This window comes from Prunus persica, chromosome G8, assembly GCF_000346465.2.
Source record: "Prunus persica cultivar Lovell chromosome G8, Prunus_persica_NCBIv2, whole genome shotgun sequence".
Lineage (NCBI taxonomy): Eukaryota > Viridiplantae > Streptophyta > Magnoliopsida > Rosales > Rosaceae > Prunus > Prunus persica.
In genome coordinates this window covers 19155918-19172722 of record NC_034016.1, presented here as the reverse complement: position 1 = coordinate 19172722, position 16805 = coordinate 19155918, and the positions used below count along the sequence as shown (strand labels likewise).

Below are 16805 nucleotides of genomic sequence, written 5' to 3'. Positions count from 1 at the left end.
TTATATTGGTGATATTGGGAAGTTAGGCCTGGCCCAACCTACTAAGCCTTGAGGCTTTTATAAATTAAAAAAACAACAAATAGTATGGGGTGAGAGAGGCTCGAACTCTCGACCTCAGGATAACTCAGAAGCTATGAGACCTACGCGCTAGCCAACTGCGCCACCACCCCGTTGTTATTTGTTCCTTGCACGTGGCCTTATTATACAAATCACCAGCGATGACTAGCCTCTATATCTGACCATTTGTTTTTTGTGTTTTAAAACGTAGGATTTAGTCTTTTTATTTATTTATAGTAATTTGAATATGGTAAAATTACAACACATAGTTGATTTAAAGTATCTATACGTCTTATTTGGTAGTTTAGTTTTGTACTATATTGGGATTGAGTTCAAATCAATTGTTATGAGTTTTTTTTTTTTTTTTCTAATACAAGCGATAATTTAAATTATTAATCTAAAGAGCTGATTTTCCCACTCATTTTTTGTTCACTTTGTTGGAAAATTGTATGTTCTCACTCATTTGTTGTCCACTTACACTACTTTGCATGCTTTACTTTACAACTAATTATTTTCAAAGTATGGCATAAACAAATTATTATTATTATTTTTTAAATGACAACCGTCCCAAACTAGCCCAAACTTATGGATGACATAAATTCCCATCGGGTCCTTGGCCCTAATGGAGCTTTTGGGGGAAAACAGGGACACGCACGGGGATCCTCGATTTTTAAAAATACTCCATCAAAGATGGGCTGGGGATGATATTGTTATCCCCATTTCTGAACCCGACCCGATAAGTGATGTGTTTATTTTTAATTAATAAATATATAATATAATATTATCCCCCAGCAATTTGAATTTCTGTATAGTACTTGCTCTTTGAAGTATTAATTTCTTTACAAATTTTTTTTTAAAAAAAATTCAAATGCTACTGTTTGGATTTGTCATTGAGAAATATATACTCTTTTGGAAAATGTGAAAAACTATATTTGCCTTGGAGTATGATTAGGATAATGAGTGACTCAATGAGACAGTCGTCTGTTACTCTTGTTTTTTTTTTTTTTTTCCTTCTGAAAATTACCATTTACAACCAAGTAAAAGCACTCGTAATATTTTTTTATGTAAAAAGTATATATGTTTTTTAAATTTTTAAATAAATTTGGGATTCGAGTTGAATTTGGAATACCATTTCCGATGGGTACAAGAAGGAGCCGGAAATGAAGAGCGAGAACGGATATAGTATTGTCATACCCAACCTCTAACGGACCGGTTGCCATCCCCACACTTACATTACATCTGTCTGTTTCGAGCATTCCTTACTGTTATTCAATTTAATAAGTCAAAGGAAGAAAAGAAAGGTAAGTGTAAGGCATAGAAGCATTGACCAATCAGCGATGGAGTTTATATTTGTTTTGTTTTGGTCAGTTCCCTCAGAATTTGAGCCGTTAATAACTTAGTATTATATCCAATGACCATTGCTCCTCTCGTCTGTATTTGACATCATCCTCCTTTCTCATATTTCCCCATTGCTCAACTCTCAGATTCCCAAACCCTAACCCTAATTCTCGCATTGCTCTAGACTCTGCAAAGTTTGAGGTGTGGATTCGTTTGTTGTATTTCTATGCACTCAAATTGATTCTCATTTTCGATTATATGATATGTATGTATATAAAGATTCGGACTTGGGAGGTTGTATAGCAGTTGAGATTGATTTTCTCTATTCTGTTACCTGAAAACAACCAGAGATGGGAGAACTACGTTGGCGCGCATTTTATTTTTCGTTTTTTTCCCCTCACTGTCCTGTAGATGCTTATATTACTGTTGAATTTGCTGGTAATTGCTAGCTGATTTATTAGTTACTGCATTATTGATTTTGAATTTTCGTTGGGAGATTGAAAAGTGATTATGTGTTAATGTTATCTGCAGAATTTGATGTGGTAGCTGGAAGTTTTCAAATTTACTCATTGGGTAGTTGATTGTTACAATGTGCTGATTGAGGGGCGAGAAATTTGTTGCTAATGGCAGAATATCTGGCTTCACCATTATGTATCAAAGTGCACATACAGAGAAGTTTCATCAGAGAGAAAGGCTTCACAACCCGGAATTCACGTTTCAAGATAGTGCAAAGGTATAGTATTTGTATTTACTAGTTATGCTTATAGTATTGTAATTTTCATTGTGTTACTTTGAAGATAAGGTTAGTGTGCCAAGCAAGAACAGATTATGAGGCTAACACTGATCTTGATCATCAAGATAATCTCATACTACTTTATAACCATGTATTGTATGAAAGTTATGTCTTGCTAGTGAGTCGACACTACAGTTTAGCTGGGAATGGGGATTCTGACTTTGCACCTTACCTTGTATTAATTGTTGAGTAACTTAGATTTAGCCTGCAACTATTTTGGGGCTGAGGATTTCTGTTAACATTTCCTAACGTCTACCAGAAAAGTATACAAATTGCGTCAAGGTCAATTGTGACTTAGCACTTAATGGTCATGTTTCATGTAATGATTCTCACCCTAAAACTATATTGCTAAAGTAGGAAGTATTCGTATGGAAGCGGCAAGACTGTTCTATTTCCAATGCGGAAAATGTGTGAGCTCACTGCTCCTGGCTTCACAAATATGAAAGTTAATCCTTTTCCTGAGGAAGCTTCCTTGAAATGTACTTGCTTGAGGTCTTTGGTAGGCCCTGATGGTGCAATAGCCTCTGACTGGTTACCTGTTGTTGATCAAGTGCTTCTGACGGCCAGTGTATTTCTCACATATATGGCTGGAGTAATTCCCCGTCACAACTCTAGTCCAACTTTTCGAAAGGAGATCTCCAATGACAATGTGGATCCTGGAACCTCAACCGCTTCTGGTAGGTAAGGGTAAGCATGTCAAAGTTTTGAAGGTTTCAGTCTCTGTCCATTTAAAATTATTTAAGGGAAAATTACGCAAGTGCTCTTGGGGATTTAACCCTAGAACTCACACTCCAACCTAATTCTCAAAGGAGGAAGTGTCATCAAGCCCAAAAGCTATTGGCATTAAGTCTATTTCTTCTAAATGGATGGTTTTTCTTGTTTAAAAATAAGTGTGCAATGCTTCTGGTTTTTGTTTTTCATTTACTTTAGTTAGTTGAGATGTATTTTCTCTAATTGCAGTGGAACAAAGAATGATGACCCAGAAAATTCAGGTTATGCCTTGGATGCAGTGAAAAGGAAACTTTTGGATTCACTCCAGGCTTTTGAACTTGGGAATAATATGGGAAACAGGGTCCTTCAACATGAAGGATACACTGCAAAGCGACCTTTAAGTTTGAATGCTGTTGCTGATGGTCCCAGATTAAGATTGCTCTGGGCATCGTTTCTGCGAATTGAGGAAGAGGTCAGCACTGCCTCCTTTGTCCTGCTTTGCTATATTTTGTTTTTCCCCTGTCTTTTCTAAGAGAGTTAAATCATTTCACTTAATTGAACAAACACTGTTTCAGTTTTGAAAGTGGCAATTAGGAAAAGGTATCATCTTTTCCATCTCCTCATTGTACTTGCAAGATGGATAATAAATCTTTCATTGATAATAAATGATTGATAAGAGGTTATGCTAGATTCCATTATATATTTTATTTGCATTTGATCTAAGTCAATCAGATACTTCTATGAAGAAACTTTCTTTTTATTTTTACAAGAAATGCTTTCATAAAGGATCTATTTTCATACATGTCCCCATTAGATGCTGATCACAAACAGATTAGAATTAAATAGTTATTTGAGTTGAATGAACTATATTTCAAAGTTCTGATAGTAATTCTCTCAAATTTGTTTTATAGGTGATTAATATCTCAAAATATGGAATTTCTAACTTGGATGACTGCTTGTCGGATTTTTCTGATGTTATACGAAAGTCTTGTCAGCCTGTATGCACGAGTTGGTTAGAAACAGAGCTTGATCTTTTAAACAGCAAGCCTAACAAGGTATTTTGGATAGTAAAGGTTTCCTTCTATATTTTTTCTGCAACTTACACATTTAGATAAATTCATTTATTCTGCTATGCATTCTGGTCAGGCACTTGCTTTGCTTATGGATGGAAAGTTAAAAGGAGACAACATTGTATTACAGAACATCAGGAACGCAGGAAAGGAAGACCTTTATGCAGAACTAATGTGCTTCCTTAGTTTTGGTTCTCTCAGGTAAATTCAGTAGGATTGTCTAATATCTTGGCTCTGTTTCTTGAGAAGTGGTCAACTAATCATCAGGCTCCTGCATGTTTAAATTCTTGTCTTAGTAGCTCATAATTTTTCTGCAAAATAGATTCTTCAGCTTTTCAAAATGTTATTTCTTAGCGTCAATGTACCAAGCACTTACAATTTACTAGTTTTAGCTTAATTGGATACAGAAGTTTGGGATTTGAAGTACATGGTTCATAATATGGTTTCAAGAAACACATTCCTGTAAGCAATTCCCATCAAAAGGATAGACTCACTGGGAGTTGAAACTAATTAGTAATGAAGGTCGATTATTTTCCAACTTTAGTAATGGAATGAGGTAAAATCATTGTTAAACTTAGTTATTACTATAATTAGGGGTTAACTATACTATAATTAATTTCATCATGTGCTATGATTACCATGATGGTACTTGTTGGTGATGAAGGGTTAATGATTTTCGCATATTTGTGATGCATATCATGTAGTTTCATAATAAATTAAGCTTGTTAAGTACATTTTCTTTTACATTCTACATTAGCTTCACAGATTTCTCAGACATTTATTTTGTAATTTGCTTGCAAATATATATTTTTTTTTGGGGACACTATTGTACCTTACTTGTCTCAACAGGGAGGGTTGCTGTTATGATGGTAACCTGTTTATGAAGCATGGAGTTTCCATTCTGGAAGATCTGGTGATAAGTTTAGCAGATGGGATAGTAAGCATATATTTGGAGCTTATTTCTGTTGACAGCAATTTCTCAGATGAATTGGATAGCCTGTCTTTGGCATTGTGTACTTTGTCAACACGAGCACTTCAAAGATTACGAAATGAGGTACAAGTTGACAATTTCTTATGCATACCAGCATATTGCTTTGATGTTTTTCTTAATTTTTTCCCATTTTGATTTACACACTCTCACTTCCACGCGCTCACCCAATTTTTAATAGGCAGAGATGGACTGTTGAGTTTGTATGCAATTTCAAGGCATCATATTTTTGTCTAAATGTTATATGGTCAATTTGTATCTAGACTTCTTGAATGCCTTTGTGGTGTGGATGTGGCTGTATGTAGGGAGGTAGTTGGTTTGATATATTGTATTATAAGATATGCCCTTTTTATCAGGTGGCTTTGTACCAATGGTTGTATCAAAATATGGAAGCAATTGCATCAATGTATGAGGATCGATTTGACTTGTGGACATTTCAGAGCCAACCCATCAAGGAATTAGACAATAGCTGGTCTGAAAATTATAGTTGGTGGAAATGGCTTAAACAGAAAAAATCTGGCACTGCGCGGTCAAGATTACATCAGGTTATGATAAGCCAGTTCTCTATGCCTGTAAAGCGAACAAAGGAATTAAGGGCCCTAACAGGGTGGTATGCTCTTTCCCCACCCCTCACATTTTTCTCATCTTTCCAAATAACTTTGGCCATCACCTTATTGCCTGATTTAATCTTGAAATAATTGAATATGGATGAGTTGTCTTGTTATGTCTGTTGCAGGAAGTATTACTTCAGCCTATTCCTCGAGTTATCTGATATTAGCATGCCGTTGATTAGAGCAGTTATTGACAAAGTCAGCAAGGCTCTCTCGTTTTTTCTAGTTAGCTTGATTGGGAGGTCATTAGGACTCATTTATACTGGAATTAGGCAGTCTCTACGTTGGAAGTGATAGCTGGGTATTTGCTTTCATTCTTTATTTCAGTTTGCCTTTTTTGATATGGCAGAGTTGGTTTTAGAAGAATTTAAATTACAATCTGTCAGCTTGAAATGTTCATTTTTGTTTTGTGCCAGTTGAGGCACCCCCTTATACCCATTGGTTAACATTCTGAGCAATGCAATGAATTTGAATTTAGCATAAATCTTGGTACCACTCTGTTCCACATTGTGCAAACTATATTACCGATGCTAGCTTTGCATGGATGTAGAACTGCTTCTGGGCTGTGAATGCATCTTTTATATATAAATCTCTCTCTGTGTTTGTGTGGATCTCCTAAGTCCGTTACAAGTTATCCTTTCGATGTACAAGCAAAGGACAATATAATTGAGAGCTACCGCTTTCCGATCTCAGTATCTCTTGAAAGTTCTCCCCATCATCATAGGAAACAAACAGGTTGCAGTCACCAGTTTTTGGTTGAGTTTACTTTCTGTTTAGCTAAAGAAGTTTAGTCAGCTTTTCACTAGATAAGTTAGCCCATACTTTTTCCCTATAAATTTTGGTGAAAGAAATGTGTGTTCCAAATAAAGTTGTTGCCTTGGTCACTGCAGCTGTTTGGTGAATGCATATATCCATATATGTCAAAAGATTTATGTCCAAACTCTGCGTGTGATGTATATCCCTTGATGTTCATGAAGAAAATGGTGGGAACATGAATGTGAGAAAATGACTGGCACATAAATGACATTACTTTTCAGAAGATCACAAAAGCAAAAGTTTCATTTGAGAAGATAATCTTTGTGCCCTACCATCTTTACACCGTATTCTTTTTTGGGCTAAGAAACTTCTTATTATACACTAATAAATTCATTGTGTCCACACCTTTCTATAAAGCAGGGTCTCCCACTTTGAGCCTTTTCCTTTAACTGACCTAATTATGACGAAGAACATTATTGAGAAAATTGGCTAGTTATGGCCAAATTAGGCTAACCCACATTAATGGAACAACTCAGTCCGTCACACAGCGAAGCAATTGTTGGCTTGAGCTGTAATAGTGTCAGTCATGCGTGGACGTATGGTGTTATTTCAATGCGATCCTTATATCAAAAGCTAATGTTGTGGGACTCGGACATATCAAAGATTAAGATACTGTCATGCACCCATGCGCGGCTTACAGTAGCATTTTTCTTGTCGGACCAAATATGCATAATCTGGCCACATTCATTGAGAAAACCCAGGTTGACAAGATAGGCAGAGAAAATGAGAACACAACACAACAAAGGAGGAGAAAAAAAGCATGGTGAAAGGGTGGAGGAAGCATCACCATCCAAGCAAAACAGTACGAAATTAGAAAACCTCATGAATTTATGCGTTATTTCTTAATCATAGAAATGGAATAGAGCAACGCCTTTTTATGAGCTATGATTGGACAATTATAAGAAGAAAACGTTTGGTTATTATTATTGTGTGTTTTGTGGACCACACTGCTTTTGGCCGCTTGAAATGCGTGGTTGCCTGGTGAAAACTTGAAAAGAACCTTACATGAGACTAGTCAGGCAATTTGGAACTCTACCCATTTGATGTTCATCAATAATAAAAAAGAGGACCAAAAATTCTCAAAATTGTAGAGGCAAAAGAAAAAAAAAAAACCAAGAGGGGAACAAGAAAAGCACTCCCCCAACTTTAGCATTACAACTTTTGGCTTCTTATAGCTACTTTTCCATTTTTTTCTTATTTAATTCTTTGTTTTTTTAATGGTATTTAATTCTTTGTTTAATTGATAAATTGCTTCACCACTAGAGCTAAGCAAAGAGGGTTTTTTTTCAAACACCTTTAAGTTTTTTTGTTTTTTTATTTAATTTTTTATATTAAAGATATAAAGATTACCCATCCATCAGCAAGACAAAATAAGTATAATACTCAGATACTGAATTTAATTATAATTAAATCTGCATGGAGACGTGCATTGCAATAACGGCCACCATATCACATTTTCTTCTTCTTCTTCTTCTTCTTCTTCTTTTTCTTCTTCTTCCCTATCTGACCAATCTTCTTTGCTATGAGATTTGACTATAATTGTTTGACTGTGAATCCAAAAGTTAAAGGCATCATTATATATATAAGAGGCTGTGGCAGGAAACTGAATCAAAAGGCAGCAATTTAGCTAGCTAGCCAGCCACTCAGCACAGAAAAATACAAAGTAAACAATCAGCCAGTGCTACACATAATCTATTACTTTTAATTAAAGGTATAAAGAAAAGGGGTAGCCCCATACCTAGAATTGTCCAATATTGCATCTATTAATTCTATACTTGGGAACTGTTTGGGAGGCAGAAAGTGTTATTTAATAGCTTCTGCCCTCAAAGTTGAATTGACCAAACACTGTTTGTTTAACTGATGACCAAACTTTTTTTGGTTCAATTTGGGGGAAAGAAAACTCTAGGATTGCGATCCTGGGTGCCAAGTAGAGGGGAAAGGGAGAGGGCCAGAACTACTGTGGTAATCATGCTCGACCTGATGTAAGCTCCAAAATGCAGACTAGGGTTTGCAAAAAATTATAACAAAAGTCCACTTGCCTAGATAAGTTTGGTGATTGACTTGAAATTGGAGAAGCCAAATCGGGGTCAATTATTTGATCTTGGTTCATTGCATAATTATTATATTAAACAATCAAACTTCGATACAAGAAGTCAAGTGGCCCAAAACTGAGCAAACAAAAGATGTGATGAAAAGCTCGAGAGACATGGTGGGTAGGGTTCTGTTTTCTGACATTTAGACGCAACCCTTTGCTAATCTGACTAAATAGATGACCTTACAATGCGTTTTATATGGTGGCATACAGCTCATTAAATAAGTAACAAGCTAAGATAAATGCAACTTAATAATAATATCCTGAGTAAATTTATATTTTCCACACAGAAATGTTCATAATGTGAGTGGGAAAAGAATAAAAAGAAATTAATATATGCTTTTTAAAGTGTGATTCTTTACACCAAAGAGTGGTTATCCTGGACATTCCCTTCCCACCAGTAGAAATTGGGAATTTATTTGACTGTTTCTAATTAGCGGAGGAAATTAAATTAGTATCAGATACATAAAGGCTGTGCAAAGTTTTCAAATCATGCAGACTATAAACACATATTCTAACATTGCTTTAGCATGTGATTTCTTCGGTCACATCCATAAAATACATCAGTCATTCACACACACGCACGATTATAGATATATAAATCTTTATAAGTTATATGTAGAGCTTAATACAAGACTCTTTTCTCGACAATAAGTATGACTTTGCTACTAAAAAAGAAGAAGAAATTGTAATTATGCATATCCATAATTCCTGGGCTCGGTCGGTTTATTTTTTAGAACATGGCTTGACTCCTCAAAATTGAAGAGCGCATGCTCACAACAAATGGGATTTTCACACGTGTATTTTACCTTTGACAAAAACCTATGATAAAGATAAAGACAACCCACAAAAAGATATTAGATTAGGGTTGAGAGCTTACCTAAATTTGTTGACATTTCGAGCAACAATAGTGTGAGTGTTGGATTTGTGCTATATACCCTTACAGTGAAACGACCTAACCTAAAGAAAAGATACACTGTTATTATATATATTATAGATCGGCTGTCTTGTCTCTGTCTCTGTCTGTTTGAGAGATATTGAAAATCAATTTTATTTTATTTTGCAGATTTATAGTTGTTGTTAACTTACATCACCTGAACACTTAAAAAATAAAGTTTTTAAGGTCCACCCTATTGACTTCTGGGTTTTGGTCACCGATGTCATGGAACCATACACATCAAATGGGCTGTTGATGTTTGTTTTGAACGTAGACTTTGCCCCAAATGAAATTAGAAGTGCTTTTTCATGGAGAATTTAATGTGTTATATATATCTTATTGTTCTTCTTGCCAAACAAGGAAAAGGGTTATATTCTTTCACTAAATTATGAAGCAATTATATGTGTTGGTTTTGCTTAAGAAATAGGAACCAGCGGTGATGAAATTTGACCTTTGAATAGATAAAGGTGGGTGGGTGGAAGGTTTTTATCGACAGGGTTCAATCAAGCCTTTGTTGGTGCCACATTATGGTTTTTTTGAAAAGTTGCTTTTGTCATTTCTGTTAGATGGGCTAGCTAAGCTTCTTTACCCTCCTTGATTTCCGTTAACATACACACATACATACATGTTTACATGAAAAGAAAGAAGAAAAAAAATAAGAAAATTAAAAAAATTTACATGAACAGGAGAAGAGAAGAAGAAGAAGATCTTCCCATTCATCATTGTGTCTTACTGGATCACAACAAAAAGAGAAACCCTAATCAAATTTAAAAGTAACTACTCCACCATAGTTGGAAAGACAACATAGCTCGCTAAATTAGTCAAACAAATCAACCCATCTCACCAAAACAAATAAACCATGAATTACTCAATCAAATCCCTCAAATCTCTCTTCAACACCAAGAAAGTTCAAGAAATAAGTTTTTTTTTTTTTTTTCTAGGGCTAAAATTTGGTTGCTTCTAATTTCATGAAGCATTACGGCCATGGAAGCAATATTCAAAAGCCAAGCCAGATATATGAACATGATATGTATTATGTACATACATATATTATACACATTGGCTATATATGTACGTAGAGAAATAGTAAATTACCAACATAACCTTAACGTACCATCCCTCTCTTGACCATGTAACCGAGGTAGTGGGGACCCATGCATCACCCATCATGGGAGACATACATGTCCCTTTGGCTTCTCTCTCTCTCTCTCTCTCTCTATCTATGATGATATAATAATAATATTAATACATACAATATACATATGTATATGTGTACATATGACTCATGAGAGAAGCAGTACCAGTATATGATAGAGAATACAATGCCTTGCGTTTTTTCCTAATTTGTTTCCACACTACACTACACCACACCATAAATTTGGTTCATATACAGTGGATCGTGTGCAAAGAAATATTCGAGTGTGCAAGTCACGCAAGAAAGGAAAGGACTGAATGAATTCTTCCTGTGAAAAGAAAAAAATTATGCAAAGAACGCAATCCGTATATTTTTCCTTTCTTAGGGTTCACCAAGTCAAAGAAAGATTTCTTGAGGAACCGGCCAAAGAAGAAAAAGACACCACCTTCCCCTCCTCTCTCTCTTCTCTCTCTTCCCTTTCTCTTTGGTGCATTGCCTTTTTCCTTTCGATATTCTTTGATATTTGACTAAATTATCCTTGGTTCATCAAATTGAACAAGGGCGTTTTGGTAAATTCACCACCCCCAATTCCAAGACGTGCCTCAATCCCCCTTTCACTTTGGTTCCTCTCTCATATATACAAATGTGTATGTGGGATTTCAAAACCTACTTTACATTATTCCCTTTTGCTGAAGCTTCTCTTCCTCTTTCTCTCCTTGTCCCTCTCTCTCTCTTTGATAATCATAACTTTCTCTGTCTCTCTCTCTTTCTCTCCTCCCTTCTTAGCTATAGCCTTGGTGCTGGTTCATGGATATTGAACCCTTGTGGGCTCTTGGGGGGTGGTTTCTTCTTCCAAATTGCATGGCAGCTGCACCTAAAACATCACCATCATCTTCATCACCATCCGTCACTGAATTCCACACCAAATTAAACCCTTGCTTGCTTCTCTTTCTTTCCCTTGTATTTTTCATCTTTCTTCTTCTTGTTAGTCCCATATCAAACCCCACAACCACAAGCCCTTCATCAATGGCCTCCTCCTCCAAAAGGCTTCTCTTGGAGCCCTCAAAACCTGCCATGTCCACCACAAATTTACACCCAAAGAAAACCCAAAACTCACGCACTTCTGCTACTTCTTCGACTGCGAGGGCTAGAAGAGAGTTCGGAGCTGAAGCTCATGAAGTTCCTAGCGGACCAAACCCCATATCAAACTAGCAAGCTAGCAGAGATGGAGAGAGACAGAGATGATATGGGTCGTAACGGCAATAGTTATTATGGTTTGTCATCTTTGTGGTTATTGTTTGAGTTCGCCTTAAAACTGCTTTGTCCTCAGTGATGAGAGGTTTGTTGCCCTTAATTGTTGTTATCGTCATCATATTAATTAGCATTTACCTTCTTCTTTTTTATTTTTCTTTTTCTTTTTTCATTTTTTGTTTTTGGGGCTAGAAATGTATAGCAAGAGACACTTTAAAATTATTAATATTTCATATATGTTTATGTAATATAGATGATGATGGAGCATGGTATGGTTTTGGGTTGGTATAGAGATCTCATGGATTATAAATGGGATTATTGTTAATTTGTTTCTTCTAATTATATAATTATATATATTTTAATAAAATGCTTTGTGTGTTTGTGATTGGTTTTTGTTCATGTAGTATAATAATGGTCCACAACAACTCTCTGAACTTTCTGATGAACTTACATAGTACAAGTTCAATTTCAAGAAAGAAATGCATATATTTACAAATAATTAATCAGAAAATAAAAATAAAAAATAAAAGTAGCATATGTGGGTTGAATGTTGCATGGGATGGTGCTTCTTTAAATTGTACTGGCTAGGCAGCTGGGGTTTCAAAATCAAAGTTGAGAAAGATAAAAAAGAAAAGAAAAAGAGGCAGATAATAAGAAGGGAAATCTAGGACTGGATGAAAAATTTAGTTGCAACGGGAATAACACTATTTTACTAAGTAGTACTGAAACAGGTGTCAGATCTGAAACACAGTGGTGGAAGCAAGGGAGAGGCAGGACCTTTTGTTTTTGCTGAAAAATGAAATTATTTGATCAAATAGCTTTTTGGACTTTGGCTTTTGTCTTCTCAAACCCAAAATCCGAGAAAGCTGATTGATTCCAACCAAGCAACCAACAAATTAAAGTCATATATGATTTTGATGATGATAACAGTATCATTGCCTATTGCTGCTGGATAAGCTACTGCTCCCAATCATAGGCTTTATCATGGTGCTTTTTGAAAAATCTATATAGAAAATTATTTCCCAATATATAATGTATTTTTTGTTAAGCAAAATCTCAAATGCAATCTCTGCAATTTTGTGGACTGAATGAAAGTGAGAGGTCATGACACCTGTTTCATGTTTTAATCATAGTAATATTGCACTGAGGCTACAACTTTACAATTTCTATTTCTTTATTTATTTATTTTCAAAATCACTTTTTGCAGCATCTAGTTCTGCATTGTCATTTCATTTTCACATTTGTGTGGAGGCAAATTACAACTCTTGCAGCATTCACACAAAAAAATATGGCAACCCAAAATGTATTACATCACCGCAAACAAAACCCAAAAGGTCAATTTCTGTGAGGAACTTCATTATCATCATAAAATTCTATCTTTCCAGATCAAAATTACCCGAATGCATGCATGCTTGGCCAATTGACTCATGAAAATAGAAGCCTAAGGCAAGCTAGATGAGAAAAGGCATATTTGAATTTCTGCTTTCTCAAAATTACACACTTGAGACTCTATACACATTTGCTAACATAGATGTCCAATCAATAAAGAAAAAGCAAATTCTAAATTGAAAATAAAAAATAAAACCAATAAAGTAGCAGCAGTTCTAAGCTAAAAACTGACACAAAAATCATTCAAGAATGATTGGCCATTGTTTTCCTGGAAGACAGAGAGCTTAGAAAATGCATGACAAGGATGTTTCAAATTTCCAGTACTATTTTATGGAACAGCAATGCATCAAGTTTATGCAAGCCGTTTGAACTTTAAAATATTTTTTTCTTCACCCAGTTTCTTTCTTGAAAAAGGTAAATAAATAGTAACTTTCGCTTTAATCTCAGTCAAAGACAGAAAAAAGTGACCTGTCACATAGTTAAATAATTGCATGCTTAACCGTTTCATGATAAAAAGGTGGGAATTGGGAACACTTTTAATTTATTTATTTTAAATATAATTTATCATTACTTTTTTTTTTTTTGACAGAAGTAATATTTTAAACTATTCTAATGTACAGGAAGATGGTTCAAATTCAAGTGCAATGAGGCAGGCGGACACATTGCCTTGACGCACTGGCTTAACCTATATTTGCTATCCAAACTTCTTCGTTATCGTGCAAAGGAAGAGTACTATATTTATTTATTTATTGTTTTTTTGGTGATAAAAGATAAGATTTCATAATAATCTTTGGACCTGGCCCAATAGGGAAACTTAATTAAATCTCTAGGTCCAATATGAAAGAGGCACAAGCGGCCCAATCCAATGCCTAAAACCTTTCCTTCCAAGGCTAAACCCTAAGCCCAAAATGAAGGGTGCATAAGGGCGGAACCACACTAAGAGCATCTCCACCGCAGGTATATTAGCCAGGGCAAGAGGCCCATTTCTTCACTTTTGGACCTCCAGCGCAGCACCTGCAGCCTAGGCAAGCCCTGGGTCCCACCAGCCTAGGCAAGCCCAAGGGCAGATTTTGCCTGGGCTTCAGCCCGAGTTTGCTGATGTCAGTGGTGATGTCACGCTGACATCAGCGAGTCAAAAAAATTGAAAAAAATGGAAAATCAAAATCAAAATTTTTTAAAAAAAAAACCAAAAAATTATGGATGTTTTCCCTATAAATACATAACAATTTTATTCACTTTCCCTATAAATACATAACAAGTTTATATTTTGTTGCATATTCTTTTTTTTTTCTTGCCCTTACCCTAGCCTTTTGGGGTGGAACCAAAAAAGGCAAGGCTGCCACTATTCATATGAATAGTGGCAGCCCTTACTTGCCTTTACCCTTGCCTTAGCCCTTATGGGTGGAGATGCTCTAAGGCCCCATTTGGTTCATGGGAAAGGAGACTTGGGAATGAGAAATCAATTACTTTCCCATGTTTGGTAAGTCCAGGCATGGGAAATCGTTGCATGGCCCATGGGAAAGTAGGGGGCAAAGTGAAGTCATCCTCCCAACTTGGGTTTTGTTTTCCCTCATCATGAGAAAGTTTGGAGAAATGAACCAACATTAAATACGCATTTTTCATGACCATTTTGTCCCCATTAACAATTTAGAATTACAATATATCATTAAATGCATTCTTTTTTTTATTTAATTTAATATGGGTATAATTGAAAATTTATACAAACTTTGTTTTCCATTCATACTCAAAACAAACATGGGAAATGAAATAAAGTTTTATCTCTCGATTACTTTCCCAGCATTACCAAACGTGGGAAATGAATCTTTCATTTCTCATCCCTTGGAAAATGACATGGGAAATGATTTCCCTTAAATTCATTCCGTGAACCAAACGGGGCCTAAGGGCTATAGTGGTCCATTTTCAACATTTAAGTAAATGTCTTTGTCATTTTACTTTTATTTATTTTTATATTATTCAATTTACTTAAGTTTACAATGTAAATAAGGAAGTACCCCCCATTTAGATTCAAATAAAAATACTAGAAAATCAAATTCCCACCAAATCAAAATATGAAAAATTGGTTTTAGTGTAAAATACAATTTAGGCTAAAAATGATGCTCATTAAGTCAATATATACTTCATACTAAAATCTCATAAAATCAAGTTTTCTTATTTGATGTGTGAGGAATAAAAGCCGCCAAAAATTATCTTGAGAAAATGATTATTCCCAAAACTCATTTTTCATACTTAGTCAATATTTTTACATAAAACAACTTTTCAAGTATGATATGAATGCATGAAGGAACCTAAGGTCAATCTAGGTAAAAAGCCTTAGATGTTCAATCCACTATGGTGTTAAACCCTATTTGGTTTATGTTAAAACTTATTGAAAATTAGTCTATAGAGCTATGAACTAACTTGGTTTATATGATTTAATGTTTACTTTTATTTCTAGAAAGACTATAGAAATTGTAAGTACCAAAGAAAATAATCATTAAATTTTAAGCTAATAACTTTAGCTAGCCCACCCGTTGAAAAATTCATGGTTCCGCCCTAGGGCAATATTGAAATTTGTGGCCTACTTCTATTAGTTTATACTTTATAGTTATTAATTTGCTAGTTTCAACATATCTAAAGCATATATTGAAAAGATAGAAATTTAACAGTAAATCAATCTGAGAGTTCAATTTTTTCTTATTCTTTTATCGTAGGAATGTTTGCCTTTGATCTACCTCGTTATCTCAAGTGCTACTGAATTATGTTACTGCACACATTATTTGTAGTAGAGAATTGCATGCTAACTTAGAGTGGTCTTGGTAATTGCTTCACTTTTCAAAACAACACTTTACATGAAGAATATTATCACATCTCTTACTGCTATATCCATAAACTTTGTTTGAAATTGTTGTTCTCGTATGACATGACTTTCTGAACGAACGCGTTCAACAAAGTCGTCACGACTTTCCATGATAGCTGTGACCTGTAATTTATGAGATATTACCGAATTTGCGGGGATTTGTCTCCATCATTATCTTGAAGCTGTCACTCGGGATTTGCGAGGGCTGCCTGGAGTTTGTGCGAGTATTAATAAAAAAACATTTATAAAAAAATCATAACTTAAAAATTCTACTTCTTTAAAAAACAGCTTGTAGAAACATTATAAATATCAAATGGTGTAGCATATAATCACAAAGTTGTCTGTAGCATGGTGGATAAGGTGTTAAATGGGAATGAAAGTGGCAGCGGTTTGGAACCCCTTGTGTGTGTGCGCTGAAGACTCCATTTCCTTTAATTTTTTAGCAGGTTGGCAAGTATTACACGGGTTGACATGACCAATTTAATAAACGAGTTAAACATGTATTTTAGCAGGTTGGTGAGTTGACCCGAAAACTACCCATTTAATAAACGAATCATAACGAGTTGACCCAAAAATTACTAAATTATTAATCGTGCGGGCTCAAGTTGTGTTTTTTCTATGGAGGGTTTGAGTCGTGTAATGAGTCGTATCAGAAATTGCCACCCCTAACCCGGAAATTACGTGCGAGTTTCTCTTTTTTCCCCTAAGCCCGAAGCAGAAATTACAGAGAAGTGTCCAGCACAAACCCTAAGCGGCACCG

At 35.2% G+C, this 16805-nt stretch overlaps 2 protein-coding genes and 1 non-coding gene across 7 annotated transcripts; 2 read left to right on the top strand and 1 right to left on the bottom strand.

The window, feature by feature from the left end:
• Positions 86-170, bottom strand: TRNAM-CAU. Its single transcript is given in 2 exon segments — positions 86-121; positions 133-170. It is a non-coding gene; the product is annotated as a tRNA-Met (tRNA).
• Positions 983-6052, top strand: LOC18767745. Of its 5 annotated transcripts, XM_020553822.1 has the most exons (10): positions 1380-1596; positions 1744-1833; positions 1927-2128; positions 2543-2869; positions 3149-3371; positions 3811-3954; positions 4046-4170; positions 4819-5023; positions 5314-5567; positions 5694-6052. In XM_020553822.1, exons 3-10 carry the CDS (start codon positions 2019-2021, stop codon positions 5860-5862), a joined length of 1557 nt encoding a protein of 518 aa, XP_020409411.1. In that variant the 5' UTR covers positions 1380-1596; positions 1744-1833; positions 1927-2018; the 3' UTR covers positions 5863-6052. The 5 variants fall into 5 exon arrangements, with proteins under 5 accessions (XP_020409412.1, XP_020409411.1, XP_020409413.1 ...); XM_020553823.1 differs by lacking the exons at positions 1380-1596; positions 1744-1833 and adding an exon at positions 983-1358; XM_020553824.1 differs by lacking the exon at positions 1744-1833 and having other exon boundaries at positions 2546-2869.
• LOC18766746 (CLAVATA3/ESR (CLE)-related protein 41) lies at positions 11216-12166 on the top strand. Its single transcript, XM_007201172.2, has one exon. The coding sequence runs from the start codon at positions 11356-11358 to the stop codon at positions 11758-11760; it is 405 nt and encodes a 134-aa protein (XP_007201234.1). The 5' UTR covers positions 11216-11355; the 3' UTR covers positions 11761-12166.

Bases quoted from the DNA above. Each gene is read 5' to 3' on its own strand.
- LOC18767745 (XM_020553823.1), top strand. From the start codon at position 2,019: ATGGCAGAATATCTGGCTTCACCATTATGTATCAAAGTGCACATACAG. The intron at 2,129-2,542 runs GTATAGTATTTG...ATATTGCTAAAG, and splicing joins CGTTTCAAGATAGTGCAAAG to TAGGAAGTATTCGTATGGAA. The intron at 5,024-5,313 runs GTACAAGTTGAC...CCTTTTTATCAG, and splicing joins TTCAAAGATTACGAAATGAG to GTGGCTTTGTACCAATGGTT.
- LOC18766746 (XM_007201172.2), top strand. From the start codon at position 11,356: ATGGATATTGAACCCTTGTGGGCTCTTGGGGGGTGGTTTCTTCTTCCA.